Below are 27507 nucleotides of genomic sequence, written 5' to 3' on the forward strand. Positions count from 1 at the left end.
TACATAGCGGACTGCGTCGCATCGCGGATATGACAGGCGCATTCTCGTCACAAGATGATGGCAATGTTCTGAGGTAACGGATAGAAAGAGGGATGTGGAATATTTGTACGTGAAGTGCTGTAGTCTACTTCCACGACAACGGGTTTCATATTGGTAAGTTATTTGCTGAAATTGTCGTCGTTGGCCAGGCAGCTACACATAGCTACTGTAGTTTGCTTAAACATTCTTAGTAAGTATTTTTCATGTCAGGTTTTTACTCTGCTTTTGTAAATATTTAAATTGTGGAGTTGGGTTCTGCAACGTAAACTGGAGTACATTTTTTTGTAACATTGTGTGGCCTCTGTTGGATTCGAGAAATGGACGCCAATATTCAATTTGCGGAAATTGCTTGATGCAGCAAACTTCTCTAAAAGATTTTCACATTCAAGAAGCAACAAAAAACCTTTATCCAGGCGCGGCAACTCGGTTCTTATACACACAGAACTCCGACTTCAAAACAACATAAATAATGTTGTGACGTTTTATGTCAGTGGTGAAGTGAACAGTAGTATAATCTACTTTTCATTAAAAAAATATAATAACTTGATAAAACATCGCAAGATCAAACTTGATTGATACATGCATCTGCTTTGTTACAATGTTTATACCTCAGACTGTATTTCAACCAGGCATGTTATGAATAGATGCATTATAACCATTGTAGAATTTCTTCAGGCACCACATCATAGGATGAGGTCACCCACCATTGAGCAGCCTTCAATAGGGCTACACATATTCTATAGGGCTACACATATTCTATAGGGCTACACATAGTCTATAGGGCTACACATAGTCTATAGGGCTGCACATATTCTATAGGGCTACACATAGTCTATAGGGCTACACATAGTCTATAGGGCTACACATAGTCTATAGGGCTACACATAGTCTATAGGGCTACACATATTCTATAGGGCTACACATAGTCTATAGGGCTACACATAGTCTATAGGGCTGCACATATTCTATAGGGCTACACATAGTCTATAGGGCTACACATAGTCTATAGGGCTACACATAGTCTATAGGGCTACACATAGTCTATAGGGCTACACATATTCTATAGGGCTACACATAGTCTATAGGGCTACACATAGTCTATAGGGCTACACATAGTCTATAGGGCTACACATAGTCTATAGGGCTACACATAGTCTATAGGGCTACACATAGTCTATAGGGCTACACATAGTCTATAGGGCTACACATATTCTATAGGGCTACACATAGTCTATAGGGCTACACATAGTCTATAGGGCTACACATATTCTATAGGGCTACACATATTCTATAGGGCTACACATAGTCTATAGGGCTACACATAGTCTATAGGGCTACACATAGTCTATAGGGCTACACATAGTCTATAGGGCTACACATAGTCTATAGGGCTACACATATTCTATAGGGCTACACATAGTCTATAGGGCTACACATAGTCTATAGGGCTACACATAGTCTATAGGGCTACACATAGTCTATAGGGCTACACATAGTCTATAGGGCTACACATAGTCTATAGGGCTACACATATTCTATAGGGCTACACATAGTCTATAGGGCTACACATAGTCTATAGGGCTACACATATTCTATAGGGCTACACATATTCTATAGGGCTACACATAGTCTATAGGGCTACACATAGTCTATAGGGCTACACATAGTCTATAGGGCTACACATAGTCTATAGGGCTACACATAGTCTATAGGGCTACATAGTCTATAGGGCTACACAGTCTATAGGGCTACACATAGTCTATAGGGCTACACAGTCTATAGGGCTACACATAGTCTATAGGGCTACACATAGTCTATAGGGCTACACATAGTCTATAGGGCTACACATAGTCTATAGGGCTACACATATTCTATAGGGCTACATATAGTCTATAGGGCTACACATATTCTATAGGGCTACACATAGTCTATAGGGCTACACATATTCTATAGGGCTACACATAGTCTATAGGGCTACACATATTCTATAGGGCTACACATAGTCTATAGGGCTACACATAGTCTATAGGGCTACACATATTCTATAGGGCTACACATATTCTATAGGGCTACACATAGTCTATAGGGCTACACATAGTCTATAGGGCTACACATAGTCTATAGGGCTACACATAGTCTATAGGGCTACACATAGTCTATAGGGCTACACATAGTCTATAGGGCGACATATTCTATAGGGCTACACAGTCTATAGGGCTACACATAGTCTATAGGGCTACACAGTCTATAGGGCTACACATATTCTATATATATGTAATGCATGAGTTGTAATGTAATGCAATATGTAATGCATGAGTTCTGATCAGATTATAGAATGAGAGACGTTCAGAGCACATTGAGCACACAGCTGTCCATTATGTGATTGTGTATACTGTCATCACAGATGCTGAAGACCCAGAATCTAGTGACCTCATTTGTACCCAGAATCTAGTGACCTCATTTGTACCCAGAATCTAGTGACATCATTTGTACCCAGAATCTAGTGACCTCATTTGTACCCAGAATCTAGTGACCTCATATATACCCAGAATCTAGTGACCTTATTTGTACCCAGAATCTAGTGATCTCATTTGTACCCAGAATCTAGTGACTTCATGTGTACAGTCAACAGGACTTTAGTTGGCACACTCGCTGGCCATTTACCAGTGATGATGAGGACATGCCCTTTACTGGCAGAACTCCCTTAGTCATTGGTCAGCAGTCAGCGCTCACGTGAGGATCTTAGATGAGTGAGACAGATCAGAGCTGGACCTGTGGTATAAAATTGGTATGTATTGGGTGGTAAACGGTCAGTAGTAGTTTAATTGATTGATGAGGTGGTACAGTATGTTTTGGGTATGCAGGTTGTTCCTCTAGCTAGGTGTTCCCTTGTGAGGGATGGGAAGTTGTTCTAGCTAGCTGTTCCCTTGTGAGGGAGGGAAGTTGTTCTAGCTAGCTATTCCCTTGTGAGGGAGGGAAGTTGTTCTAGCTAGCTGTTCCCTTGTGAGGGAGGGAAGTTGTTCTAGCTAGCTGTTCCCTTGTGAGGGAGGGAAGTTGTTCTAGCTAGCTGTTCCCTTGTGAGGGAGGGAAGTTGTTCTAGCTAGCTGTTCCCTTGTGATGGAGGGAAGTTGTTCTAGCTAGCTGTTCCCCTGTGAGGGAGGGAAGTTGTTCTAGCTAGCTGTTCCCTTGTGAGGGAGGGAAGTTGTTCTAGCTAGCTGTTCCCTTGTGAGGGAGGGAAGTTGTTCTAGCTAGCTATTCCCTTGTGAGGGAGGGAAGTTGTTCTAGCTAGCTGTTCCCTTGTGAGGGAGGGAAGTTGTTCTAGCAAGCTGTTCCCTTGTGAGGGAGGGAAGTTGTTCTAGCTAGCTATTCCCTTGTGAGGGAGGGAAGTTGTTCTAGCTAGCTGTTCCCTTGTGAGGGAGGGAAGTTGTTCTAGCTAGCTGTTCCCTTGTGAGGGAGGGAAGTTGTTCTAGCTAGCTATTCCCTTGTGAGGGAGGGAAGTTGTTCTAGCTAGCTGTTCCCTTGTGAGGGAGGGAAGTTGTTCTAGCTAGCTATTCCCTTGTGAGGGAGGGAAGTTGTTCTAGCTAGCTGTTCCCTTGTGAGGGAGGGATGTTGTTCTAGCTAGCTGTTCCCTTGTGAGGGAGGGAAGTTGTTCTAGCTAGCTGTTCCCCTGTGAGGGAGGGAAGTTGTTCTAGCTAGCTATTCCCTTGTGAGGGAGGGAAGTTGTTCTAGCTAGCTGTTCCCTTGTGAGGGAGGGAAGTTGTTCTAGCTAGCTGTTCCCTTGTGAGGGAGGGAAGTTGTTCTAGCAAGCTGTTCCCTTGTGAGGGAGGGAAGTTGTTCTAGCTAGCTATTCCCTTGTGAGGGAGGGAAGATGTTCTAGCAAGCTGTTCCCTTGTGAGGGAGGGAAGTTGTTCTAGCTAGCTATTCCCTTGTGAGGGAGGGAAGTTGTTCTAGCAAGCTGTTCCCTTGTGAGGGAGGGAAGTTGTTCTAGCTAGCTATTCCCTTGTGAGGGAGGGAAGATGTTCTAGCTAGCTATTCCCTTGTGAGGGAGGGAAGTTGTTCTAGCTAGCTGTTCCCTTGTGAGGGAGGGAAGTTGTTCTAGCTAGCTGTTCCCTTGTGAGGGAGGGCAGTTGTTCTAGCTAGCTGTTCCCTTGTGATGGAGGGAGGTTGTTCCTCTAGCTAGCTGTTCCCTTGTGAGGGAGGCAGATTGTTCCTCTAGCTTGCTGTTCCCTTGTGAGGGAGGCAGGAATATCTTCCAGTACATCCTTCTCCAAGGGTCTGTCTGGGCCGCTTGAGGCAGGAAGGTCTGTATGGGCCGCTTGAGGCAGGAGGTCTGCCTGGGCCGCTAGAGGCAGGAAGGTCTATCTGGGCCGCTAGAGGCAGGAAGGTCTATCTGGGCCGCTAGAGGCAGGAAGGTCTGTCTGGGCCGCTAGAGGCAGGAAGGTCTGTCTGGGCCGCTAGAGGCAGGAAGGTCTGTCTGGGCCGCTTGAGGAAGGAAGGTCTGTCTGGGCCGCTTGAGGAAGGAAGGTCTGTCTGGGCCGCTTGAGGAAGGAAGGTCTGTCTGGGCCGCTTGAGGAAGGAAGGTCTGTCTGGGCCGCTAGAGGCAGGAAGGTCTGTCTGGGCCGCTAGAGGCAGGAAGGTCTGTCTGGGCCACTAGAGGCAGGAAGGTCTGTCTGGGCCGCTTGAGGCAGGAAGGTCTGTCTGGGCCGCTTGATGAAGGAAACCTCTTTCCTTCCCTTTATTGTGTGGAGCAGGAAGGGGCGGGCTGCCTTCACCAGCTAACTGCTGTTTCCTGCGACCCAGTGCCATGGTCTCTACCCACTGCTTGGGCTGAGTCTGGGCTGTTCTCTACCCCCAGCCTGGGCTGAGTCTGGGCTGTTCTCTACCCACTGCTTGGGCTGAGTCTGGGCTGTTCTCTACCCACTGCCTGGGCTGAGTCTGGGCTGTTCTCTACCCACTGCCTGGGCTGAGTCTGGGCTGTTCTCTACCCACTGCCTGGGCTGAGTCTGGGCTGTTCTCTACTCACTGCCTGGGCTGAGCTTGGGGCTGTCCTCTACCCACTGCCTGGGCTGTTCTCTACCCACTGCCTGGGCTGTTCTCTACCCACTGCCTGGGCTGTTCTCTACCCACTGCCTGGGCTGTTCTCTACCCACTGCCTGGGCTGTCTTCTACCCACTGCCTGGGCTGTTCTCTACCCACTGCCTGGGCTGTTCTCTACCCACTGTCTGGGCTGTTCTCTACCCACTGTCTGGGCTGTTCTCTACCCACTGTCTGGGCTGTTCTCTAACCACTGTCTGGGCTGTCCTCTACCCACTGCCTGGGCTGTCCTCTACCCACTGCCTGGGCTGTTCTCTACCCACTGCCTGGGCTGTTCTCTACCCACTGCCTGGGCTGTTCTCTACCCACTGCCTGGGCTGTTCTCTACCCACTGCCTGGGCTGTTCTCTACCCACTGCCTGGGCTGTTCTCTACCCACTGTCTGGGCTGTTCTCTAACCACTGTCTGGGCTGTCCTCTACCCACTGCCTGGGCTGTCCTCTACCCACTGCCTGGGCTGTCCTCTACCCACTGCCTGGGCTGTTCTCTACCCACTGCCTGGGCTGTTCTCTACCCACTGTCTGGGCTGTCCTCTACCCACTGCCTGGGCTGTTCTCTACCCACTGTCTGGGCTGTCCTCTACCCACTGTCTGGGCTGTCCTCTACCCACTGCCTGGGCTGTTCTCTACCCACTGCCTGGGCTGAGCCTGGGCTGTTCTCTACCCACTGCTTGGGCTGAGTCTGGGCTGTTCTCTACCCACTGCCTGGGCTGAGCCTGGGCTGTCCTCTACCCACTGCCTGGGCTGAGCCTGGGCTGTTCTCTACCCACTGCCTGGGCTGTCCTCTACCCACTGCCTGGGCTGTTCTCTACCCACTGCCTGGGCTGTTCTCTACCCACTGCCTGGGCTGTTCTCTACCCACTGCCTGGGCTGTTCTCTACCCACTGTCTGGGCTGTCCTCTACCCACTGTCTGGGCTGTTCTCTAACCACTGTCTGGGCTGTTCTCTATCCACTGCCTGGGCTGTCCTCTACCCACTGCCTGGGCTGTTCTCTACCCACTGCCTGGGCTGTTCTCTACCCACTGCCTGGGCTGTTCTCTACCCACTGCCTGGGCTGTTCTCTACCCACTGCCTGGGCTGTTCTCTACCCACTGTCTGGGCTGTTCTCTACCCACTGTCTGGGCTGTCCTCTACCCACTGTCTGGGCTGTCCTCTACCCACTGTCTGGGCTGTTCTCTAACCACTGTCTGGGCTGTCCTCTACCCACTGTCTGGGCTGTTCTCTACCCACTGCCTGGGCTGTTCTCTACCCACTGCCTGGGCTGTTCTCTACCCACTGCCTGGGCTGTTCTCTACCCACTGTCTGGGCTGTTCTCTACCCACTGTCTAGGCTGTTCTCTAACCACTGTCTGGGCTGTCCTCTACCCACTGCCTGGGCTGTTCTCTACCCACTGTCTGGGCTGTCCTCTACCCACTGTCTGGGCTGTTCTCTAACCACTGTCTGGGCTGTTCTCTATCCACTGCCTGGGCTGTCCTCTACCCACTGCCTGGGCTGTCCTCTACCCACTGCCTGGGCTGTTCTCTACCCACTGCCTGGGCTGTTCTCTACCCACTGCCTGGGCTGTTCTCTACCCACTGCCTGGGCTGTTCTCTACCCACTGCCTGGGCTGTTCTCTACCCACTGCCTGGGCTGTTCTCTAACCACTGTCTGGGCTGTCCTCTACCCACTGCCTGGGCTGTCCTCTACCCACTGCCTGGGCTGTCCTCTACCCACTGCCTGGGCTGTTCTCTACCCACTGCCTGGGCTGTCCTCTACCCACTGCCTGGGCTGTCCTCTACCCACTGCCTGGGCTGTTCTCTACCCACTGCCTGGGCTGTTCTCTACCCACTGCCTGGGCTGTCCTCTACCCACTGCCTGGGCTGTCCTCTACCCACTGCCTGGGCTGTCCTCTACCCACTGCCTGGGCTGTCCTCTACCCACTGCCTGGGCTGTTCTCTACCCACTGCCTGGGCTGTCCTCTACCCACTGCCTGGGCTGTCCTCTACCCACTGCCTGGGCTGTTCTCTACCCACTGCCTGGGCTGTTCTCTACCCACTGCCTGGGCTGTTCTCTACCCACTGCCTGGGCTGTCCTCTACCCACTGCCTGGGCTGTCCTCTACCCACTGCCTGGGCTGCTCTCTACCCACTGCCTGGGCTGTTCTCTACCCACTGCCTGGGCTGTCCTCTACCCACTGCCTGGGCTGAGCCTGGGCTGTTCTCTACCCACTGTCTGGGCTGTTCTCTACCCACTGCCTGGGCTGTCCTCTACCCACTGCCTGGGCTGTCCTCTACCCACTGCCTGGGCTGTTCTCTACCCACTGCCTGGGCTGTTCTCTAACCACTGTCTGGGCTGTCCTCTACCCACTGCCTGGGCTGTCCTCTACCCACTGCCTGGGCTGAGTCTGGGCTGTTCTCTACCCACTGCCTGGGCTGAGCCTGGGCTGTCCTCTACCCACTGCCTGGGCTGAGCCTGGGCTGTTCTCTACCCACTGCCTGGGCTGTTCTCTACCCACTGCCTGGGCTGTTCTCTACCCACTGCCTGGGCTGTTCTCTACCCACTGTCTGGGCTGTTCTCTACCCACTGCCTGGGCTGTTCTCTACCCACTGCCTGGGCTGTTCTCTACCCACTGCCTGGGCTGTTCTCTACCCACTGCCTGGGCTGTTCTCTACCCACTGCCTGGGCTGTTCTCTACCCACTGCCTGGGCTGTTCTCTACCCACTGTCTGGGCTGTCCTCTACCCACTGCCTGGGCTGTTCTCTACCCACTGCCTGGGCTGTTCTCTACCCACTGCCTGGGCTGTTCTCTACCCACTGCCTGGGCTGTCCTCTACCCACTGCCTGGGCTGTCCTCTACCCACTGCCTGGGCTGTCCTCTACCCACTGTCTGGGCTGTTCTCTACCCACTGCCTGGGCTGTCCTCTACCCACTGCCTGGGCTGTCCTCTACCCACTGTCTGGGCTGTTCTCTACCCACTGCCTGGGCTGTCCTCTACCCACTGCCTGGGCTGTCCTCTACCCACTGCCTGGGCTGTCCTCTACCCACTGTCTGGGCTGTTCTCTACCCACTGTCTGGGCTGTTCTCTACCCACTGCCTGGGCTGTCCTCTACCCACTGTCTGGGCTGTTCTCTACCCACTGCCTGGGCTGTTCTCTACCCACTGTCTGGGCTGTCCTCTACCCACTGCCTGGGCTGTCCTCTACCCACTGTCTGGGCTGTTCTCTAACCACTGTCTGGGCTGTTCTCTACCCACTGTCTGGGCTGAGCCTGGGCTGTTCTCTACCCACTGCCTGGGCTGTTCTCTACCCACTGCCTGGGCTGTTCTCTACCCACTGTCTGGGCTGTTCTCTACCCACTGCCTGGGCTGTTCTCTACCCACTGCCTGGGCTGTTCTCTACCCACTGTCTGGGCTGTCCTCTACCCACTGCCTGGGCTGTTCTCTACCCACTGTCTGGGCTGTCCTCTACCCACTGTCTGGGCTGTCCTCTACCCACTGCCTGGGCTGTTCTCTACCCACTGCCTGGGCTGAGCCTGGGCTGTTCTCTACCCACTGCTTGGGCTGAGTCTGGGCTGTTCTCTACCCACTGCCTGGGCTGAGCCTGGGCTGTCCTCTACCCACTGCCTGGGCTGAGCCTGGGCTGTTCTCTACCCACTGCCTGGCCTGTCCTCTACCCACTGCCTGGGCTGTTCTCTACCCACTGCCTGGGCTGTTCTCTACCCACTGCCTGGGCTGTTCTCTACCCACTGCCTGGGCTGTTCTCTACCCACTGTCTGGGCTGTCCTCTACCCACTGTCTGGGCTGTTCTCTAACCACTGTCTGGGCTGTTCTCTATCCACTGCCTGGGCTGTCCTCTACCCACTGCCTGGGCTGTTCTCTACCCACTGCCTGGGCTGTTCTCTACCCACTGCCTGGGCTGTTCTCTACCCACTGCCTGGGCTGTTCTCTACCCACTGTCTGGGCTGTTCTCTACCCACTGTCTGGGCTGTTCTCTAACCACTGTCTGGGCTGTCCTCTACCCACTGTCTGGGCTGTTCTCTAACCACTGCCTGGGCTGTTCTCTACCCACTGCCTGGGCTGTTCTCTACCCACTGTCTGGGCTGTTCTCTACCCACTGTCTGGGCTGTTCTCTAACCACTGTCTGGGCTGTCCTCTACCCACTGCCTGGGCTGTTCTCTACCCACTGTCTGGGCTGTCCTCTACCCACTGTCTGGGCTGTTCTCTAACCACTGTCTGGGCTGTTCTCTATCCACTGCCTGGGCTGTCCTCTACCCACTGCCTGGGCTGTCCTCTACCCACTGCCTGGGCTGTTCTCTACCCACTGCCTGGGCTGTTCTCTACCCACTGCCTGGGCTGTTCTCTACCCACTGCCTGGGCTGTTCTCTACCCACTGCCTGGGCTGTTCTCTAACCACTGTCTGGGCTGTCCTCTACCCACTGCCTGGGCTGTCCTCTACCCACTGCCTGGGCTGTCCTCTACCCACTGCCTGGGCTGTTCTCTACCCACTGCCTGGGCTGTCCTCTACCCACTGCCTGGGCTGTCCTCTACCCACTGCCTGGGCTGTTCTCTACCCACTGCCTGGGCTGTTCTCTACCCACTGCCTGGGCTGTCCTCTACCCACTGCCTGGGCTGTCCTCTACCCACTGCCTGGGCTGTCCTCTACCCACTGCCTGGGCTGTCCTCTACCCACTGCCTGGGCTGTTCTCTACCCACTGCCTGGGCTGTCCTCTACCCACTGCCTGGGCTGTCCTCTACCCACTGCCTGGGCTGTCCTCTACCCACTGCCTGGGCTGTTCTCTACCCACTGCCTGGGCTGTTCTCTACCCACTGCCTGGGCTGTTCTCTACCCACTGCCTGGGCTGTCCTCTACCCACTGCCTGGGCTGTCCTCTACCCACTGCCTGGGCTGCTCTCTACCCACTGCCTGGGCTGTTCTCTACCCACTGCCTGGGCTGTCCTCTACCCACTGCCTGGGCTGAGCCTGGGCTGTTCTCTACCCACTGTCTGGGCTGTTCTCTACCCACTGCCTGGGCTGTCCTCTACCCACTGCCTGGGCTGTCCTCTACCCACTGCCTGGGCTGTTCTCTACCCACTGCCTGGGCTGTTCTCTAACCACTGTCTGGGCTGTCCTCTACCCACTGCCTGGGCTGTCCTCTACCCACTGCCTGGGCTGAGTCTGGGCTGTTCTCTACCCACTGCCTGGGCTGAGCCTGGGCTGTCCTCTACCCACTGCCTGGGCTGAGCCTGGGCTGTTCTCTACCCACTGCCTGGGCTGTTCTCTACCCACTGCCTGGGCTGTTCTCTACCCACTGTCTGGGCTGTTCTCTACCCACTGCCTGGGCTGTTCTCTACCCACTGCCTGGGCTGTTCTCTACCCACTGCCTGGGCTGTTCTCTACCCACTGCCTGGGCTGTTCTCTACCCACTGCCTGGGCTGTTCTCTACCCACTGCCTGGGCTGTTCTCTACCCACTGTCTGGGCTGTCCTCTACCCACTGCCTGGGCTGTTCTCTACCCACTGCCTGGGCTGTTCTCTACCCACTGCCTGGGCTGTTCTCTACCCACTGCCTGGGCTGTTCTCTACCCACTGCCTGGGCTGTCCTCTACCCACTGCCTGGGCTGTCCTCTACCCACTGCCTGGGCTGTCCTCTACCCACTGTCTGGGCTGTTCTCTACCCACTGCCTGGGCTGTCCTCTACCCACTGCCTGGGCTGTCCTCTACCCACTGTCTGGGCTGTTCTCTACCCACTGCCTGGGCTGTCCTCTACCCACTGCCTGGGCTGTCCTCTACCCACTGCCTGGGCTGTCCTCTACCCACTGTCTGGGCTGTTCTCTACCCACTGTCTGGGCTGTTCTCTACCCACTGCCTGGGCTGTCCTCTACCCACTGTCTGGGCTGTTCTCTACCCACTGCCTGGGCTGTTCTCTACCCACTGTCTGGGCTGTCCTCTACCCACTGCCTGGGCTGTCCTCTACCCACTGTCTGGGCTGTTCTCTAACCACTGTCTGGGCTGTTCTCTACCCACTGTCTGGGCTGAGCCTGGGCTGTTCTCTACCCACTGCCTGGGCTGTTCTCTACCCACTGCCTGGGCTGTTCTCTACCCACTGTCTGGGCTGTTCTCTACCCACTGTCTGGGCTGAGCCTGGGCTGTTCTCTACCCACTGCCTGGGCTGTTCTCTACCCACTGCCTGGGCTGTTCTCTACCCACTGCCTGGGCTGTCCTCTACCCACTGTCTGGGCTGTCCTCTACCCACTGCCTGGGCTGTTCTCTACCCACTGCCTGGGCTGTTCTCTACCCACTCGCTGTATGCACGGTGCAGAGAACCAGGACAGAATCACGGAATCCAGACATTAATTAAAAGGGAATTCAACAATATTAAAAAATTTATTGAACTTTGTAGGAAATCAACTAAATCTATTGAACTTATTAGAAAATATATTTGTGAATTAAGACAGTAACAAAATGCATCAGTGATTCTTATTTTCCTGAAACTTTATGAAACAGCACAAGAATGTCCATGTCTGTGTGTGCACGCTTATGTCTACACTTGTCAGAGTCGTGTGTATAGGTGGCAGGGAAGTCAGGCCTTGGAGAATCAAATGGAGTGTAATGGAGTATTTAGTAACAAATAAACTAAACATACTCCAAACACTAAATGTAACAAATAAACAAAATGGGTATGAGGACCCGTCTCGCACCAATACACCACAACACTGAATAACAAACAATCTCTGACAAAAACATGATGAGAAAACAGAGGGTTAAATACACAACAGGTAATGAATGGGATTGAAACCAGGTGTGTAAGAAGACCAGACAAAACCAATGGAAAATGAAAAATTGATCAATGATGGCTAGAAGACCGGTGACGTTGACCGCCGAGCACCGCCCGAACAAGGAGAGGCTTCGACTTCGGCAGAAGTCGTGACAACACTGTGTAGCCGTTAGCGATAATGCTAATGATAACCTTCTTATGGAAGCGATGGAGAGGCTTTCCCACAAACCTTCTCAATTAAATGTTAAATACAACGTAGCCTATGCTACCTGGCAGAATGATACAGTATCAACATTATTTTCATCAATCTAGTAGCTATTTGTTTTGCAAACTCTGCAATCACGTGAGCGCTACAGCAATGATTAATAAAATACTGATCTCTTCCTGGTGTGCACTTTCATTACAGGCTAACTACACACCAAAATTGACATTTCTTAATTTTTCTCTAGAACTAAAAAATGGCCTCCTGATGTGGTTTTAACATAGTTGTGTACTTGGAACATCCAATTCTGCTCTTTTTCCATATAAATAACGTGTGATGTTGAGAGTGAAAACCTGAAAAAAAAAACAGGAGAAAACAGAAACCTAGAGAAGAAAATGGAAACCTGACTTTGGGGAAAAAAATAACTGGAATCAGGCAAAAAAAATCTGAATGATTTTAAAGGGTCAGATCTGTATCACACATCCTGGGCAGTGACCTTGCCATGTAACCTACAGTTGAAGTCGGTAGTTTACATACACTTAGGTTGGAATCATTAAAACTAGTTTTTTCAACAACTCCACAAAATGCTTGTTAACAAACTAGAGTTTTGGCAAGTCGGTTAGGACATCTATTTTGTGCAATACACAAGTCATTTTTCCAACAATTGTTTACAGACAGATTATTTCACATAATTCACTGTATCACACACAATTCCAGTGGGTCAGAAGTTCACATACACTCAGTTGACTGTGCCTTTAAACAGCTTGGAAAATTCCAGAAAATTATGTCATGGCTTTAGAAGCTTCTGATAGGCTAAATTACATCATTTGAGTAATTTTGTGTTTCAAGGCCTACCTTCAAACTCAGTGCCTCTTTGCTTGACATCATGGGAAAATCAAAAGAAATCAGCCAAGACCTCCACAAGTCTGGTTCATCCTTGGGAGCAATTTCCAAATGCTTGAAGGTACCACGTTCATCTGTACAAACAATAGTACGCAAGTATAAACACCATGGGACCACGCAACCGTCATACCGATCTGGGGGGAGACACGTTTTGTCTACTAGAGATGAACGTACTTTGGTGTGAAAAGTGCAAATCAATCCCAGAGCAACAGCAAACAACCTTGTGAAGATGCTGGGGGAAACAGGTACAAAAGTATCTATATCCACAGTAAAACGAGTCCTATATCAACATAACCTGAAAGGCCGCTCAGCAAGGAAAAACCACTGCTCCAAAACTGCCATTAAAAATGCCAGACTACGGTTTGCAACTGCACATGGGGACAAAGATCATACTTTTTGGAGAAATGTCCTCTGGTCTGATGAAACAAAAATAGAACTGTTTGGCGATAATGACCATTATTATGTTTGGAGGAAAAAGGGGGAGACTTGCAAGCCGAAGAACACCATCACAACCGTGAGGCACGGGGATGGCAGCATCATGTTGTGGGGGTGCTTTGCTGCAGTAGGGACTGGTGCACTTCACAAAATAGATGGCATCATGAGGTAGGATAATTATGTGGATATATTGAAGCAACATCTCAAGACATCAGTCAGGAAGTTAAAGCTTGGTCGCAAATGTGTCTTCCAAATGGACTATGACCCTAAGCATACTTCCAAAGTCATGGCAAAATAGCTTTAAGGACAACAAAGTCAAGGTATTGGAGTGGCCACCGCAAAGCCCTGACCTCAATTCTATAGAAAATTTGGGGCAGAAATTAAAAGGCGTGTGCGAGCAAGGAGGCCTACAAACCTGACTCAGTTCCACCAGCTCTGTCAGGAGGAATGGGCCAAAATTCACCCAACTTATTGTGGGAAGCTTGTGGAAGGCGACCTGAAAAGTTTTACCCAAGTTAAACAATTTAAAGGCAATGCTACCAAATACTAATTGAGTGTATGTAAACTTCTGACCCACTGGGAACGTGATGAAACGTCATTCTCTCTACTATTGTTCAGACATTTCACATTCTTAAAATAGAGTGGTGATCCGAACTGACCTAAAACAGGGATTTTTTTACTAGGATTAAATGTCAGGAATTGTGAGAAACTGAGTTTTTAAAAGTATTTTGCTAAGGTGTATGTAAACTTCCGACTTCAACTGTATCTATGCCATGTCCTTTACACACATCCTGTTTCTACCCACAGCCTGTCCTCTACCCACATTTTCTACCCATAGCCTGTCCTCTACCCACAGCATCTACCCACAGCTTGTCCTCTACCCACAACCTGTCTTCTACCTACAGCCTGTCCTCTACCCACAGCCTGTCCTCTACCCACATTTTCTACCCACAGCCTGTCCTCTACCCACATTTTCTATCCATAGCCTGTCCTCTACCCACAGCCTGTCTTCTACCCACAGCCTGTCCTCTACCCACAGCCTGTCTTCTACCCACAGCCTGTCCTCTACCCACAGACTGTCCTCTACCCACAGCCTGTCCTCTACCCACTGCCTGTCCTCTACCCACTGCCTGTCCTCTACCCACTGCCTGTCCTCTTCCCATAGCCTGTCCTCTACCCATAGCATGTCCTCTACCCACAGCCTATCCTCTACCCACTGCCTGTCCTCTACCCACAGCCTGTCCTCTACCCACAGCCTGTCCTCTACCCACAGCCTGTCCTCTACCCACTGCCTGTCCTCTACCCACAGCCTGTCCTCTACCCACAGCCTGTCCTCTACCCACAGCCTGTCCTCTACCCACAGCCTGTCCTCTTCCCACAGCCTGTCCTCTTCCCATAGCCTGTCCTCTACCCATAGCCTGTCCTCTACCCACAGCCTGTCCTCTACCCACAGCCTGTCCTCTACCCACAGCCTGTCCTCTACCCACAGCCTGTCCTCTACCCACAGCCTGTCTTCTTCCCACAGCCTGTCCTCTTCCCACAGCCTGTCCTCTTCCCATAGCCTGTCCTCTACCCACAGCCTGTCCTCTACCCACAGCCTGTCCTCTACCCACTGCCTGTCCTCTACCCACAGCCTGTCCTCTACCCACAGCCTGTCCTCTACCCACTGCCTGTCCTCTACCCACAGCCTGTCCTCTACCCACAGCCTGTCCTCTACCCACAGCCTGTCCTCTACCCACTGCCTGTCCTCTACCCACAGCCTGTCCTCTACCCACAGCCTGTCCTCTACCCACAGCCTGTCCTCTACCCACTGCCTGTCCTCTACCCACTGCCTGTCCTCTACCCACAGCCTGTCCTCTACCCACTGCCTGTCCTCTACCCACAGCCTGTCCTCTACCCACAGCCTGTCCTCTACCCACAGCCTGTCCTCTACCCACAGCCTGTCCTCTACCCACTGCCTGTCTTCTACCTATAGCCTGTCCTCTACCCACAGCCTGTCCTCTACCCACATTTTCTACCCACAGCCTGTCCTCTACCCACATTTTCTATCCATAGCCTGTCCTCTACCCACAGCCTGTCTTCTACCCACAGCCTGTCCTCTACCCACAGCCTGTCCTCTACCCACAGCCTGTCCTCTACCCACAGCCTGTCCTCTTCCCACAGCCTGTCCTCTACCCACAGCCTGTCCTCTACCCACAGCCTGTCCTCTTCCCACAGCCTGTCCTCTTCCCACAGCCTGTCCTCTTCCCACAGCCTGTCCTCTACCCACTATCTTAGTGGCTTTACATGTCTTGTGAAAGCTGTTACCTTATGCCATTACAGCATAAGGTTAATGAAATAATGCCCCCACACACAAGACAACAGAGCACTTTCCTGCTGTAATGTCCATATTTATCAAGGACCAGGTCCTTACTAAGTCACAGTAGAAAACAACAATTTAAAGAAAGTGTGGGAGGGAAAATGTTGTCAAGCGACAGAAAAATAAACAGAAAGGGTCAGTGAATCTGAATCACAAATATTTTTGTGACAATCACAATCATTTTCACCACGACAGCTGCTGTATAGTCTACTCTTTCAGAGAAAAGTCACGGGCAGTGAATTTCTTTCTGAAAGCCATAATTACAAAACACAGTAGTCTATATGTCTAGACTGTATTTCCCTTGCTCATAATGGCGCTGGGAGAGTGGTTGGTGCTGCATGCTATTCTGGCAGTCTCAGAAGAAGGAGAAAACAGAATAGTCTACATAGTGGGAAGGAGAGCCTCTCCATTACACCACTGGTTGGCTGGCTGTGCAAGGCACTTCTTCATACAGACAACCAATCAGTGACCAGGGTGTTTTCTCCAGCTCAGTCAGTTGCCTAATCTCTATCTTAGGCTCTGCTGCTCCAGCTCTTTGGTTTATTTCAGTATTATGACACATGTTGCTTGCACATCACACACATCCTTTACTACAGCCTTTTCTGCAAGCCTCTCTAGTTGAGATTGACGGAGGTGTCGATGCTAGCTGATGCTCTTTCTCTCTGATGGGGTTGGGGTTTGATGCATTGGTTCTCCGTGAAGTCTGGTCTCCCTGGCAATGAATTAGCACCAGCAGCAGCAGTCTAACACTCTTATCTTGTGCTCCTTTCTTCCTCCATCTCTCCCTCCCTGCCCGCCTGCCGTGTTCCAGGTGTAGCCAGCTGCCTGTCACCATGGCAACCAGCAGCGCGGTCCCTAGCGACAACCTCCCCACTTACAAGCTGGTGGTGGTTGGGGACGGAGGGGTGGGGAAGAGCGCTCTCACCATCCAGTTCTTTCAGAAGATCTTTGTGTCTGACTACGACCCCACCATCGAGGACTCCTACCTGAAACACACAGAGATAGACGGACAGTGGGCCATCCTGGACGGTAGGGAGACATCTTGTCCTCTGTCTCTCAGGGTTAGGGGGGGGGGGTGGTTGTCTCCTCTATTAATTGTGTTTAACTTGTTAATGAAACATATTGTAGCACAGTGCTCCCATATAGATTCACAGATTTAAATCCTGGGATTTACACCCATGATGTGCATTTGTTTTTTAGCTAGATTTTTCACAGTTGAGCAAGAAGATGAATTTCCCTAAAAAACATATTGTAAAACCTGCAACATTGGTACCTCTATGTGTGTTATTGTAAGGTGCCTATGTGTGTTATTACACAGTGCCTACATTATGGGTTATTACAGTGCCTGTGTGTTATTACAGTGTCTGTGTGTTATTACAGTGTCTGTGTGTTATTCCACAGTGCCTCTGTGTTATTACAGTGTATGTGTGTAATTGCACAGTGCTGAAACACTGGTACCTGTATGTGTGTAATTGCAGTGCTGGACACGGCAGGCCAAGAGGAGTTCAGTGCTATGAGGGAGCAGTACATGAGGACGGGGGACGGCTTCCTCATCGTGTTCTCTGTGACAGACAAGGCCAGCTTTGAACATGTGGACCGCTTCCACCAGCTCATCCTCAGGGTGAAGGACAGGTGAGACACAGCTCTTGGTATTGTTTACTCAATGTGTAACCCTGTGTTGTCTGTTCACACTGCTATGCTTTATCTTGGCCAGGTCGCAGTTGTAAATGAGAACTTGTTCTCAACTCGCCTACCTGGTTAAATAAAGGTGTTCTCAACTAGCCTACTTGGTTAAATAAAGGTGTTCTCAACTAGCCTCCCTGGTTAAATAAAGGTGTTCTCAACTAGCCTACCTGGTTAAATAAAGGTGTTCTCAACTAGCCTACCTGGTTAAATAAAGGTGTTCTCAACTAGCCTACCTGGTTAAATAAAGGTGTTCTCAACTAGCCTACCTGGTTAAATAAAGGTGTTCTCAACTAGCCTACCTGGTTAAATAAAGGTGTTCTCAACTAGCCTCCCTGGTTAAATAAAGGTGTTCTCAACTAGCCTCCCTGGTTAAATAAAGGTGTTCTCAACTAGCCTACCTGGTTAAATAAAGGTGTTCTCAACTGGCCTACCTGGTTAAATAAAGGTGTTCTCAACTAGCCTCCCTGGTTAAATAAAGGTGTTCTCAACTAGCCTCCTGGTTAAATAAAGGTGTTCTCAACTAGCCTCCCTGGTTAAATAAAGGTGTTCTCAACTCGCCTACCTGGTTAAATAAAGGTGTTCTCAACTAGCCTACTTGGTTAAATAAAGGTGTTCTCAACTAGCCTACCTGGTTAAATAAAGGTGTTCTCAACTAGCCTCCCTGGTTAAATAAAGGTGTTCTCAACTAGCCTCCCTGGTTAAATAAAGGTGTTCTCAACTCGCCTACCTGGTTAAATAAAGGTGTTCTCAACTAGCCTACTTGGTTAAATAAAGGTGTTCTCAACTAGCCTACCTGGTTAAATAAAGGTGTTCTCAACTAGCCTCCCTGGTTAAATAAAGGTGTTCTCAACTAGCCTCCCTGGTTAAATAAAGGTGTTCTCAACTAGCCTACCTGGTTAAATAAAGGTGTTCTCAACTAGCCTCCCTGGTTAAATAAAGGTGTTCTCAACTAGCCTCCCTGGTTAAATAAAGGTGTTCTCAACTAGCCTCCCTGGTTAAATAAAGGTGTTCTCAACTAGCCTCCCTGGTTAAATAAAGGTGTTCTCAACTAGCCTCCCTGGTTAAATAAAGGTGTTCTCAACTAGCCTCCCTGGTTAAATAAAGGTGTTCTCAACTAGCCTCCCTGGTTAAATAAAGGTGTTCTCAACTAGCCTCCCTGGTTAAATAAAGGTGTTCTCAACTAGCCTCCCTGGTTAAATAAAGGTGTTCTCAACTAGCCTCCCTGGTTAAATAAAGGTGTTCTCAACTAGCCTCCCTGGTTAAATAAAGGTGTTCTCAACTAGCCTCCCTGGTTAAATAAAGGTGTTCTCAACTAGCCTCCCTGGTTAAATAAAGGTGAAATAAAAAAGTATAAAGCTGCTGGTGCTCTGAGTGCCTCCGACTGGGTTGTCTGCCGTAATGTTTTGTGTCGTCCCTCAAACACTCTCACTGGTAAAGGGCTCATCTATACAGCAGATTGTCATTCTGTTCTCTATTGTATCTCTTGTTCACAAAAAATGACAACAAACAACTGCTTCCTCAGCCAATGTGTCCATCCCACTGGGCGCAGACGTCCGTACAATTTCTAGTTTTTATTTAGATTTGGTTGAGTTGTTAGCTAACGTGAATTCAACGTCAAATCAACAACAAAAAATATGGTTAAAAAATTGTTGGTTAAAAAATTATACTAATAAAAAAAAAAATGTTTTTGTTGGTAATCCAAATCAGTTTCCCACATTGATTCAACATCATCACATAGATTTTGGGGGTTTGAAGTGACGTGGAAACAGCGTTGACTCAACCAACTTTTGCTCAGTGGAATTCCAGTCAGATCGTCAGCTGCGTAATGGTGTTACTGAACACGTTGTGTTAAATGAGATACATCTGTTCCTCAGTCCCTCTTTTTCATTCTCTCCTTCAGGGAGGCCTTCCCCATGGTGCTGGTGGCCAATAAGGTGGACTTGGTTCACCTGCGCAAAATCACCAGCGACCAGGGGCAGGAAATGGCTGCCAAACACAACGTGAGTACAGCTTCGACAAGAAGCATTATGGGACAGCTTGACGTCTAAATCCGTTGTATTCAATGTCTTGTTTGATGTAGTACTGTGTCCAAATTATTTCATGTACTTTTGATAGGGACTCCTGGATAGTTTTTTTCTGACCAGGAAAACCGTATTTACTGAATTACCTAGTTAGTGCAGGGTTGGCTGGGAGAGAGGTTGTTGGTGCAGGGCAGGCTGGGAGAGAAGTTGTTGGTGCAGGGCAGGCTGGGAGAGAAGTTGTTGGTGCAGGGCAGGCTGGGAGAGAAGTTGTTGGTGCAGGGCAGGCTGGGAGAGAAGTTGTTGGTTGCAGGGCAGGCTGGGAGAGAGGTTGTTGGTTGCAGGACAGGCTGGGAGAGAGGTTGTTGGTTGCAGGGCAGGCTGGGAGAGAGGTTGTTGGTTTGCATGGCAGGCTGGGAGAGAGGTTGTTGGTTTGCATGGCAGGCTGGGAGAGAGGTTGTTGGTTGCAGGGCAGGCTGGGACAGAGGTTGTTGGTGCAGGGCAGGCTGGGACAGAGGTTGTTGGTGCAGGGCAGGCTGGGACAGAGGTTGTTGGTGCAGGGCAGGCTGGGACAGAGGTTGTTGGTGCAGGGTAGGCTGGGAGAGAGGTTGTTAGTTGCTGGGCTGGCTTGGACAGAGGTTGTTGGTGCTGGGCTGGCTGGGGCAGAGGTTGTTGGTGCAGGACAGGCTGGGAGAGAGGTTGTTGGTGCAGGGCAGGCTGGGACAGATGTTGTTGGTTGCAGGGCTGGCTGGGACAGATGTTGTCGGTGCAGGGCAGGCTGGGAGAGAGGATGGTTGCAGGGCAGGCTGGGAGAGAGGTTGTTTGTGCAGGGAAGGCTGGGAGAGAGGATGGTTGCAGGGCAGGTTGGGAGAGAGAGGATGGTTGCAGGACTTTCTGGGACAGAGGTTGTTGGTGCAGGGCAGGCTGGGACAGAGGTTGTTGGTTGCAGGGCAGGCTTGGAGAGAGGTTGTTGGTGCAGGACAGGCTGGGAGAGAGGTTGTTGGTGCAGGACAGGCTGGGACAGAGGTTGTTGGTTGCAGTGCAGGCTGGGACAGAGGTTGTTGGTGCAGGACAGGCTGGGAGAGAGGTTGTTGGTTGCAGTGCAGGCTGGGACAGAGGTTGTTGGTGCAGGACAGGCTGGGAGAGAGGTTGTTGGTTGCAGTGCAGGCTGGGACAGAGGTTGTTGGTGCAGGGCAGGCTGGGACAGAGGTTGTTGGTGCAGGACAGGCTGGGAGAGAGGTTGTTGGTTGCAGTGCAGGCTGGGACAGAGGTTGTTGGTGCAGGGCAGGCTGGGACAGAGGTTGTTGGTTGCAGGGCAGGCTGGGACAGAGGTTGTTGGTGCAGGGCAGGCTGGGACAGAGGTTGTTGGTGCAGGGCAGGCTGGGACAGAGGTTGTTGGTGCAGGGCAGGCTGGGACAGAGGTTGTTGGTGCAGGGCAGGCTGGGACAGAGGTTGTTGGTGCAGGGCAGGCTGGGAGAGAGGTTGTTAGTTACTGGGCTGGCTGGGACAGAGATTGTTGGTGCTGGGCTGGCTGGGGCAGAGGTTGTTGGTGCAGGACAGGCTGGGAGAGAGGTTGGTTGCAGGGCAGGCTGGGAGAGAGGTTGGTTGCAGGGCTGGCTGGGACAGAGGTTGTTGGTGCAGGGCAGGCTGGGAGAGAGGATGGTTGCAGGGCAGGCTGGGAGAGAGGATGGTTGCAGGGCTGGCTGGGACAGAGGTTGTTGGTGCAGGGCAGGCTGGGAGAGAGGATGGTTGCAGGGCAGGCTGGGAGAGAGGATGGTTGCAGGGCAGGCTGGGAGAGAGGATGGTTGCAGGGCTGGCTGGGACAGAGGTTGTTGGTGCAGGGCAGGCTGGGAGAGAGGATGGTTGCAGGGCAGGCTGGGAGAGAGGATGGTTGCAGGGCAGGCTGGGAGAGAGGATGGTTGCAGGGCTTGCTGGGACAGAGGTTGTTGGTGCAGGGCAGGCTGGGAGAGAGGTTGTTGGTTGCAGGGCAGGCTGGGAGAGAGGTTGTTGGTTGCAGGGCAGGCTGGGACAGAGGTTGTTGGTTGCAGGGCAGGCTGGGACAGAGGTTGTTGGTGCAGGGCAGGCTGGGAGAGAGGTTGTTGGTTGCAGGGCAGGCTGGGACAGAGGTTGTTGGTTGCAGGGCAGGCTGGGAGAGAGGTTGTTGGTGCAGTGCAGGCTGGGACAGAGGTTGTTGGTGCAGGGCAGGCTGGGACAGAGGTTGTTGGTTGCAGGGCAGGCTGGGAGAGAGGATGGTTGCAGGGCTGGCTGGGACAGATGTTGTCGGTGCAGGGCAGGCTGGGAGAGAGGATGGTTGCAGGGCAGGCTGGGAGAGAGGATGGTTGCAGGGCAGGCTGGGAGAGAGGATGGTTGCAGGGCAGGCTGGGAGAGAGGATGGTTGCAGGGCAGGCTGGGAGAGAGGATGGTTGCAGGGCTGGCTGGGACAGAGGTTGTTGGTGCAGGGCAGGCTGGGAGAGAGGTTGTTGGTTGCAGGGCAGGCTGGGAGAGAGGTTGTTGGTTGCAGGGCAGGCTGGGACAGAGGTTGTTGGTTGCAGGGCAGGCTGGGAGAGAGGTTGTTGGTTGCAGGGCAGGCTGGGACAGAGGTTGTTGGTGCAGGGCAGGCTGGGACAGAGGTTGTTGGTGCAGGGCAGGCTGGGAGAGAGGTTGTTGGTTGCAGGGCAGGCTGGGACAGAGGTTGTTGGTTGCAGGGCAGGCTGGGAGAGAGGTTGTTGGTGCAGTGCAGGCTGGGACAGAGGTTGTTGGTGCAGGGCAGGCTGGGAGAGAGGTTGTTGGTGCAGTGCAGGCTGGGACAGAGGTTGTTGGTGCAGGGCAGGCTGGGACAGAGGTTGTTGGTTGCAGGGCAGGCTGGGAGAGAGGTTGTTGGTTGCAGGGCAGGCTGGGACAGAGGTTGTTGGTGCAGGGCAGGCTGGGAGAGAGGTTGTTGGTGCAGGGCAGGCTGGGCGAGAGGTTGTTGGTTGCAGGGCAGGCTGGGAGAGAGGTTGTTGGTTGCAGGGCAGGCTGGGAGAGAGGTTGTTGGTTGCAGTGCAGGCTGGGAGAGAGGTTGTTGGTGCAGGACAGGCTGGGAGAGAGGTTGTTGGTGCAGGACAGGCTGGGAGAGAGGTTGTTGGTGCAGGGCAGGCTGGGACAGAGGTTGTTGGTGCAGGACAGGCTGGGACAGAGGTTGTTGGTGCAGGGCAGGCTGGGACAGAGGTTGTTGGTGCAGGGCAGGCTGGGACAGAGGTTGTTGGTGCAGGGCAGGCTGGGACAGAGGTTGTTGGTTGCAGGGCAGGCTGGGACAGAGGTTGTTGGTTGCAGGGCAGGCTGGGAGAGAGGTTGTTGGTTGCAGGGCAGGCTGGGACAGAGGTTGTTGGTGCAGGGCAGGCTGGGACAGAGGTTGTTGGTTGCAGGGCAGGCTGGGACAGAGGTTGTTGGTTGCAGGGCAGGCTGGGACAGAGGTTGTTGGTTGCAGTGCAGGCTGGGACAGAGGTTGTTGGTTGCAGTGCAGGCTGGGACAGAGGTTGTTGGTGCAGGGCAGGCTGGGACAGAGGTTGTTGGTGCAGGACAGGCTGGGACAGAGGTTGTTGGTTGCAGGGCAGGCTGGGACAGAGGTTGTTGGTGCAGGGCAGGCTGGGACAGAGGTTGTTGGTTGCAGGGCAGGCTGGGACAGAGGTTGTTGGTTGCAGGGCATGCTGTGACGGAGGTTGTTGGTGCAGGGTAGTAAAAATTCACATTCCTTATTATGAGGGTCTGGTTCGGAAAGACGTAATTACTATTTGTTGTCTATACCTTGTGGCACTAGCTAAATCAAATCTAATTTTATTTGTCAAATGCGCCAAATACAACAGGTGTAGTAGACCTTACCATGAAATGCTTACTTACAAGCCCTTGCAGTTTTAAGAAAAATAAGAGTAAAGAAAATATTTACTAAATAAACTAAAGTAAAAAAATGTAGAAGTAACAATGACGAGGCTACATACAGGGAGTACCAGTACTGAGTCAATGCGCAGGGGTACAGGTTAGTCGAGGTAATTGAGGTAATATGTAGGTAGGGGTAAAGTGACTATGCATAGATAATAACAGCGAGTAGCAGCAGCATAAAAAGGGGGGGGGTCAATGCAAATAGTCTGGGTAGCCATTTGATTAGCTGTTCAGCATTTTTATGGAATGGGGGTAGAAGCTGTTAAGAAGCCTTTTTGAACGGGACCTGGCGCTCCGGTACCGCTTGCTGTACTGTGCCAAACACACTACACTCTGTAGCGCCTTGCGGTTGGAGGCCGAGCAGTTTCCATACCAGGCGGTGATGCAACCAGTGCTCTCGATGGTGCAGCTGTAGAACTTTTTAAAACAGAGACAATTTGATGTTTGCTTGTGTACTATGTTGTCTTTCCTGGCAATGTTGGATCATTGTGTTTTTTCTTTACAGATTACATACATTGAGACAAGTGCCAAGGATCCTCCTATGAATGTGGACAAGGCGTTCCATGGATTAGTCAGGGTTATAAGGTAGGTCAAACTTCTAGATGGATACTCACTGACTTGCAGGTTATGTTTAAGAATTATGAATCTATAGGCATGAACATATTGGATTAAATTGATGCTGGAATAAGAGAACCACCATTTTGGTTTCTCTTTGCAAACGTACATAACTATATGTTTGACATGAACGCCAGGAAAGGTCTGTTAAAAGGATGGGGAAAAAACTGTAGCTATTTCCTGAATGAACAGATGTGTAATTTCAGAGGACTCCAGTATGTGTTGATGTTTGGTGTGGTCATATCCTGCTGGAGGGCCCACTCAACTGTTTGTCAAGCATTTAGAGGAGTAACACAGAGGCCATCTAGTCTAGCTGCTTAGATAGCGTGGCCATCTGATTTTAACCCTCATTCTCTCTCATCTCCATCTCTTTTTTCTCCTCCCTTTACGTACCCTCCTTTCTTACTCATTTCCTTCTCTCTCTCTCTCCTCCCTCCCCCTCTCTCTTTCTCCTCCCTCTCTCTCTCTCCCCCCTCTCTTTCTCCTCCCTCTCTCTCCCCCCCTCTCCCTCTCCCCCTCTCTCTCTCTCCCCCCTCTCTCTCTTTCTCGTCCCTCTCTCTCTCTCTCCCCCCTCTCTCTTTCTCCTCCCTCTCTCCCCCCTCCTCTCTCTTTCTCCTCCCTCTCTCCCCCCCTCTCTCTCTCTCTCTCTCTCTCTCCTCCCTCCCCCTCTCTCTCTCTCCCCCTCTCTCTTTCTCCTCCCTCTCTCTCTCTCTCTCTCCCCCTCTCTCTCTCCCCCTCTCTCTCTCTCCTCCCTCCCCCTCTCTCTCCCCCTCTCTCTTTCTCCTCCCTCTCTCTTTCTCCCCCTCTCTCTTTCTCCTCCCCTCTCTCTCTTTCTCCTCCCTCTCTTCTCCCCCTCTCTCCCCCACCCCTCTCTCTCGATCCCCCCCCCTCTCTCTCTCTCGACCCCCCCTCCCTCTCTTTGCAGGCAGCAGATCCCAGAGAGGAGCCTGAAGAAGAAAAAGAAGATGAAGTGGCGAGGAGAACGCTCTACGGGTTCTCACAAAGTCCACTGTGTCATCTTATGATGGTGTCACCCTTCTCGCCTCTGCGTAGCATTGTTGTTAGAGAGAACTGCAGACTGGCAGGGAGCAACAACTGGAGGAGGAAGGGGGGACTTGGGGAGAGAAGGAACTGACTGTTGACTGTTAGTGTCATGGAAAACCTCTCTCAGTTGAGGGGTTCAACTCCAAGACATCCCCTAGTGGGGGTCTTATAGCAGGTAGCCTAGTGGTTAAGAGCATTGGGCCAGTAACTGAAATGTCGCTGGTTCGAATCCCAGAGCTGGCAAGGTGGAAAAATCTGCCATTCTGCTCTTGAGCAAGGCAGTTAACCCCCAACAACAACTACTCCCCGGGCGCTGATGACGTGGACGTCAACTAAGGCAGTCCCCCGCACCTCTCTGATTCAGAGGGGTTGGTTTAAATGCAGAAGAAACATTTCGGTTGAATGCATTCATTTGTACAAATTAATAGATGTACCCTTTCCCTTCCCCTGATTGGTCAGAAAAAAGGCCCTTCAGTTAGAGCTCCTTATGGACTGACTTTGAATTACAGACAGTGATGTGATGGTGTTCTCTGTGGAGGTGGACATCAAGGTATTCTCCAGGTTGGGGAGATGTGAAGTTAGATGTTGTTGGGGACCCATGATCTGACTGTCAGTCAGGTCGGGGACTTGGGACACATTATTTGAGTGTAACATTGTGGTTGTGCATTCTCCATGGTGTTGAAGATTGAATTCTGAAACGATAAGGGTATATGATTTTGAAGTATATTCTATTTGCACTAGCCACTGGCATGAAAGGATGTGGCTTTGTTTCCTGGGGTCCTGAAGAAAAGTGGGAGGATGTGGCTGTCAGTACTGGTCTGGGATCAGTCGATGGGGAATCTGGCTTGTAGGTCGAGGGGACCAGTCACGCCAAGCAACAAGACGTCCAATTTCTCTTGTCTAATAAGGAGTATTTCACAAAATATGAAATGGCTTGTACTGTTAAAGCACTAAACAAAACAAAACGCAAACATTTTGGCTTGTTCATCTGGTTAGAAATGGGCTCTTAAAAGAACAAAGTACCATTGTATTTTTAACAGAGTTTTTGAGTTTCATATCTGCATCTGTTGAAACATTTCTAAATATAAAAGGGAAGGCATAATGGAATGTGAAAAACTGATCTTATCATATGTCAATCCCATGTAGCTGAATCTGTCTGTCTCATGTCTGTTGCACTGAACAGTTTCTATACTCTCAGCCCTGGGTCGTGTTCCGTAGCAAAGCAGTTTGCAATGGAAAACAAAAATGGCCGTTTCTTATTGGACAAGTCCAAGTAATGCCTTCATGTTTCAGTCCATTTTCATTCGTTTGGTGCTTAATAAACATGGCCCTGGAGTGACCCTGCTGTATTTCACCAAGAGGTGCAGTACAGTGGAAGTTCCACTTCCCAGGGTATGAAGTAGCAGACATGTTGTCTTTGGCACTATTTTACAACAAAAAAAGAGAAGAAAAAAGCTTGTGTCTGCAGAAATCAATGATATTATATCGAGTATGTTTGAAACCTTTGTATTATTGATATGAATTTCTTTAGTAGTGTTTTTTAATAATTGATAATTTATTACTGTACCTGTTACCTCAACATGATTTGTTATAACTGGCTGTGTCTGACTGATGAACTAGGAGAAGACGAGGCATAACAAAGATGGCCACCGTCTTTCTATCTATCGTCACTTCAGGGTTTCAATAATGAATAAAGAAATACAATATTGTGAGTTAAATTATACTATCTCTGACTGTGTGTCTGTATGATGTCTTGGCTTACTTAACCCGGGGACCTCTGCCTTTTGGCTAAGATCAAGTGTAGTATCTGTTCTTATCAGTTTAATATCTGACACATCCCCCATCAGGATCTATATATTAAATGTTCCAGAGTGGCGCAGCGGTCTAAGGCACTGCATCTCAGTGCTAGAGACGTCACTGCAGACCCTGGTTTGATTCCAGTCTGTATCGCAACCGGCCGTGATTGGGAATCCCATAGGGTGGCGCACAATTGGACCAGTGTCGTCCGGGGGTAGGCCGTCGTTGTAAATAAGAATTTGTTCTTAACTGATTTGCCTAGTTAAATAAATAGAAACAGTCAAATCTAATTTTATTGGTCGCATGTGTTTAGCAGATGTTATTGCGGGTGTAGAGAAATGCTGGTCAGTCTGTCACGAGAGACTGTGGTTGCTCCTCAACTGGAACCATATGGGCCCTGCTTCAAAGTAGTGCATTATAGAGGGAATAGCATGCCATTTGTGGCATTCTATGACTACAAATTGGTATTAGCTCCTAGTGGAGGCTGGGTGTTGTAGGACATAACTAATATCAGCCAGAGGAGACAGAGGTGCCTGTTAGGCGCTAAATCTCCTGCTGTGTGTGTGTGTGTGTGTGTGTGTGTGTGTTGTAGCACACTATTTAATAACAATCTCTAAAATATATATATATATATGCCATTTAGCAGACGCTTTTAT

At 50.9% G+C, this 27507-nt stretch overlaps 2 protein-coding genes and 1 pseudogene across 3 annotated transcripts; all 3 read left to right on the plus strand.

Annotated features, from left to right (window-relative positions):
• On the plus strand, positions 1–26772 carry mrasa (muscle RAS oncogene homolog a). Its single transcript, XM_035774090.1, has 6 exons — positions 1–153; positions 16588–16805; positions 17255–17408; positions 19363–19462; positions 23901–23980; positions 24936–26772. Exons 2-6 carry the CDS (start codon positions 16610–16612, stop codon positions 25033–25035), a joined length of 630 nt encoding a protein of 209 aa, XP_035629983.1. The 5' UTR covers positions 1–153; positions 16588–16609; the 3' UTR covers positions 25036–26772.
• Positions 19471–23855, plus strand: LOC127931156 (uncharacterized). Of its 2 annotated transcripts, XM_052522916.1 has the most exons (4): positions 19471–19997; positions 20477–20537; positions 20629–20931; positions 22658–23855. In XM_052522916.1, the coding sequence occupies exons 1-4, from the start codon at positions 19886–19888 to the stop codon at positions 23193–23195; spliced, it is 1014 nt and encodes a 337-aa protein (XP_052378876.1). In that variant the 5' UTR covers positions 19471–19885; the 3' UTR covers positions 23196–23855. The 2 variants fall into 2 exon arrangements, with proteins under 2 accessions (XP_052378876.1, XP_052378875.1); XM_052522915.1 differs by lacking the exons at positions 20477–20537; positions 20629–20931 and adding an exon at positions 21484–21545 and having other exon boundaries at positions 19471–20415; positions 22810–23855.
• Positions 26773–26825: 53 nt separating the features above from the next.
• LOC118386558 (uncharacterized) lies at positions 26826–26952 on the plus strand (annotated as a pseudogene).
• The last annotated feature ends 555 nt before the right edge of the window (positions 26953–27507 follow it).

The sequence above is a fragment of the Oncorhynchus keta genome, chromosome 7 (assembly GCF_023373465.1).
Source record: "Oncorhynchus keta strain PuntledgeMale-10-30-2019 chromosome 7, Oket_V2, whole genome shotgun sequence".
Classification (NCBI taxonomy): domain Eukaryota; kingdom Metazoa; phylum Chordata; class Actinopteri; order Salmoniformes; family Salmonidae; genus Oncorhynchus; species Oncorhynchus keta.

What these genes read in the sequence shown, in the direction of transcription:
- mrasa (XM_035774090.1), top strand. Translation starts at nt 16,610, where the DNA reads ATGGCAACCAGCAGCGCGGTCCCTAGCGACAACCTCCCCACTTACAAG. An exon ending in ATCCTCAGGGTGAAGGACAG is followed by an intron (nt 17,409 to 19,362) that starts GTGAGACACAGC and finishes TCTCTCCTTCAG; the next exon opens with GGAGGCCTTCCCCATGGTGC. An exon ending in GGATTAGTCAGGGTTATAAG is followed by an intron (nt 23,981 to 24,935) that starts GTAGGTCAAACT and finishes CTCTCTTTGCAG; the next exon opens with GCAGCAGATCCCAGAGAGGA.
- LOC127931156 (XM_052522915.1), top strand. Translation starts at nt 19,918, where the DNA reads ATGGCAGGCTGGGAGAGAGGTTGTTGGTTGCAGGGCAGGCTGGGACAG. An exon ending in CAGGGCAGGCTGGGACAGAG is followed by an intron (nt 20,416 to 21,483) that starts GTTGTTGGTTGC and finishes GCTGGGAGAGAG; the next exon opens with GTTGTTGGTTGCAGGGCAGG. An exon ending in CAGGGCAGGCTGGGACAGAG is followed by an intron (nt 21,546 to 22,809) that starts GTTGTTGGTGCA and finishes GCTGGGAGAGAG; the next exon opens with GTTGTTGGTTGCAGGGCAGG.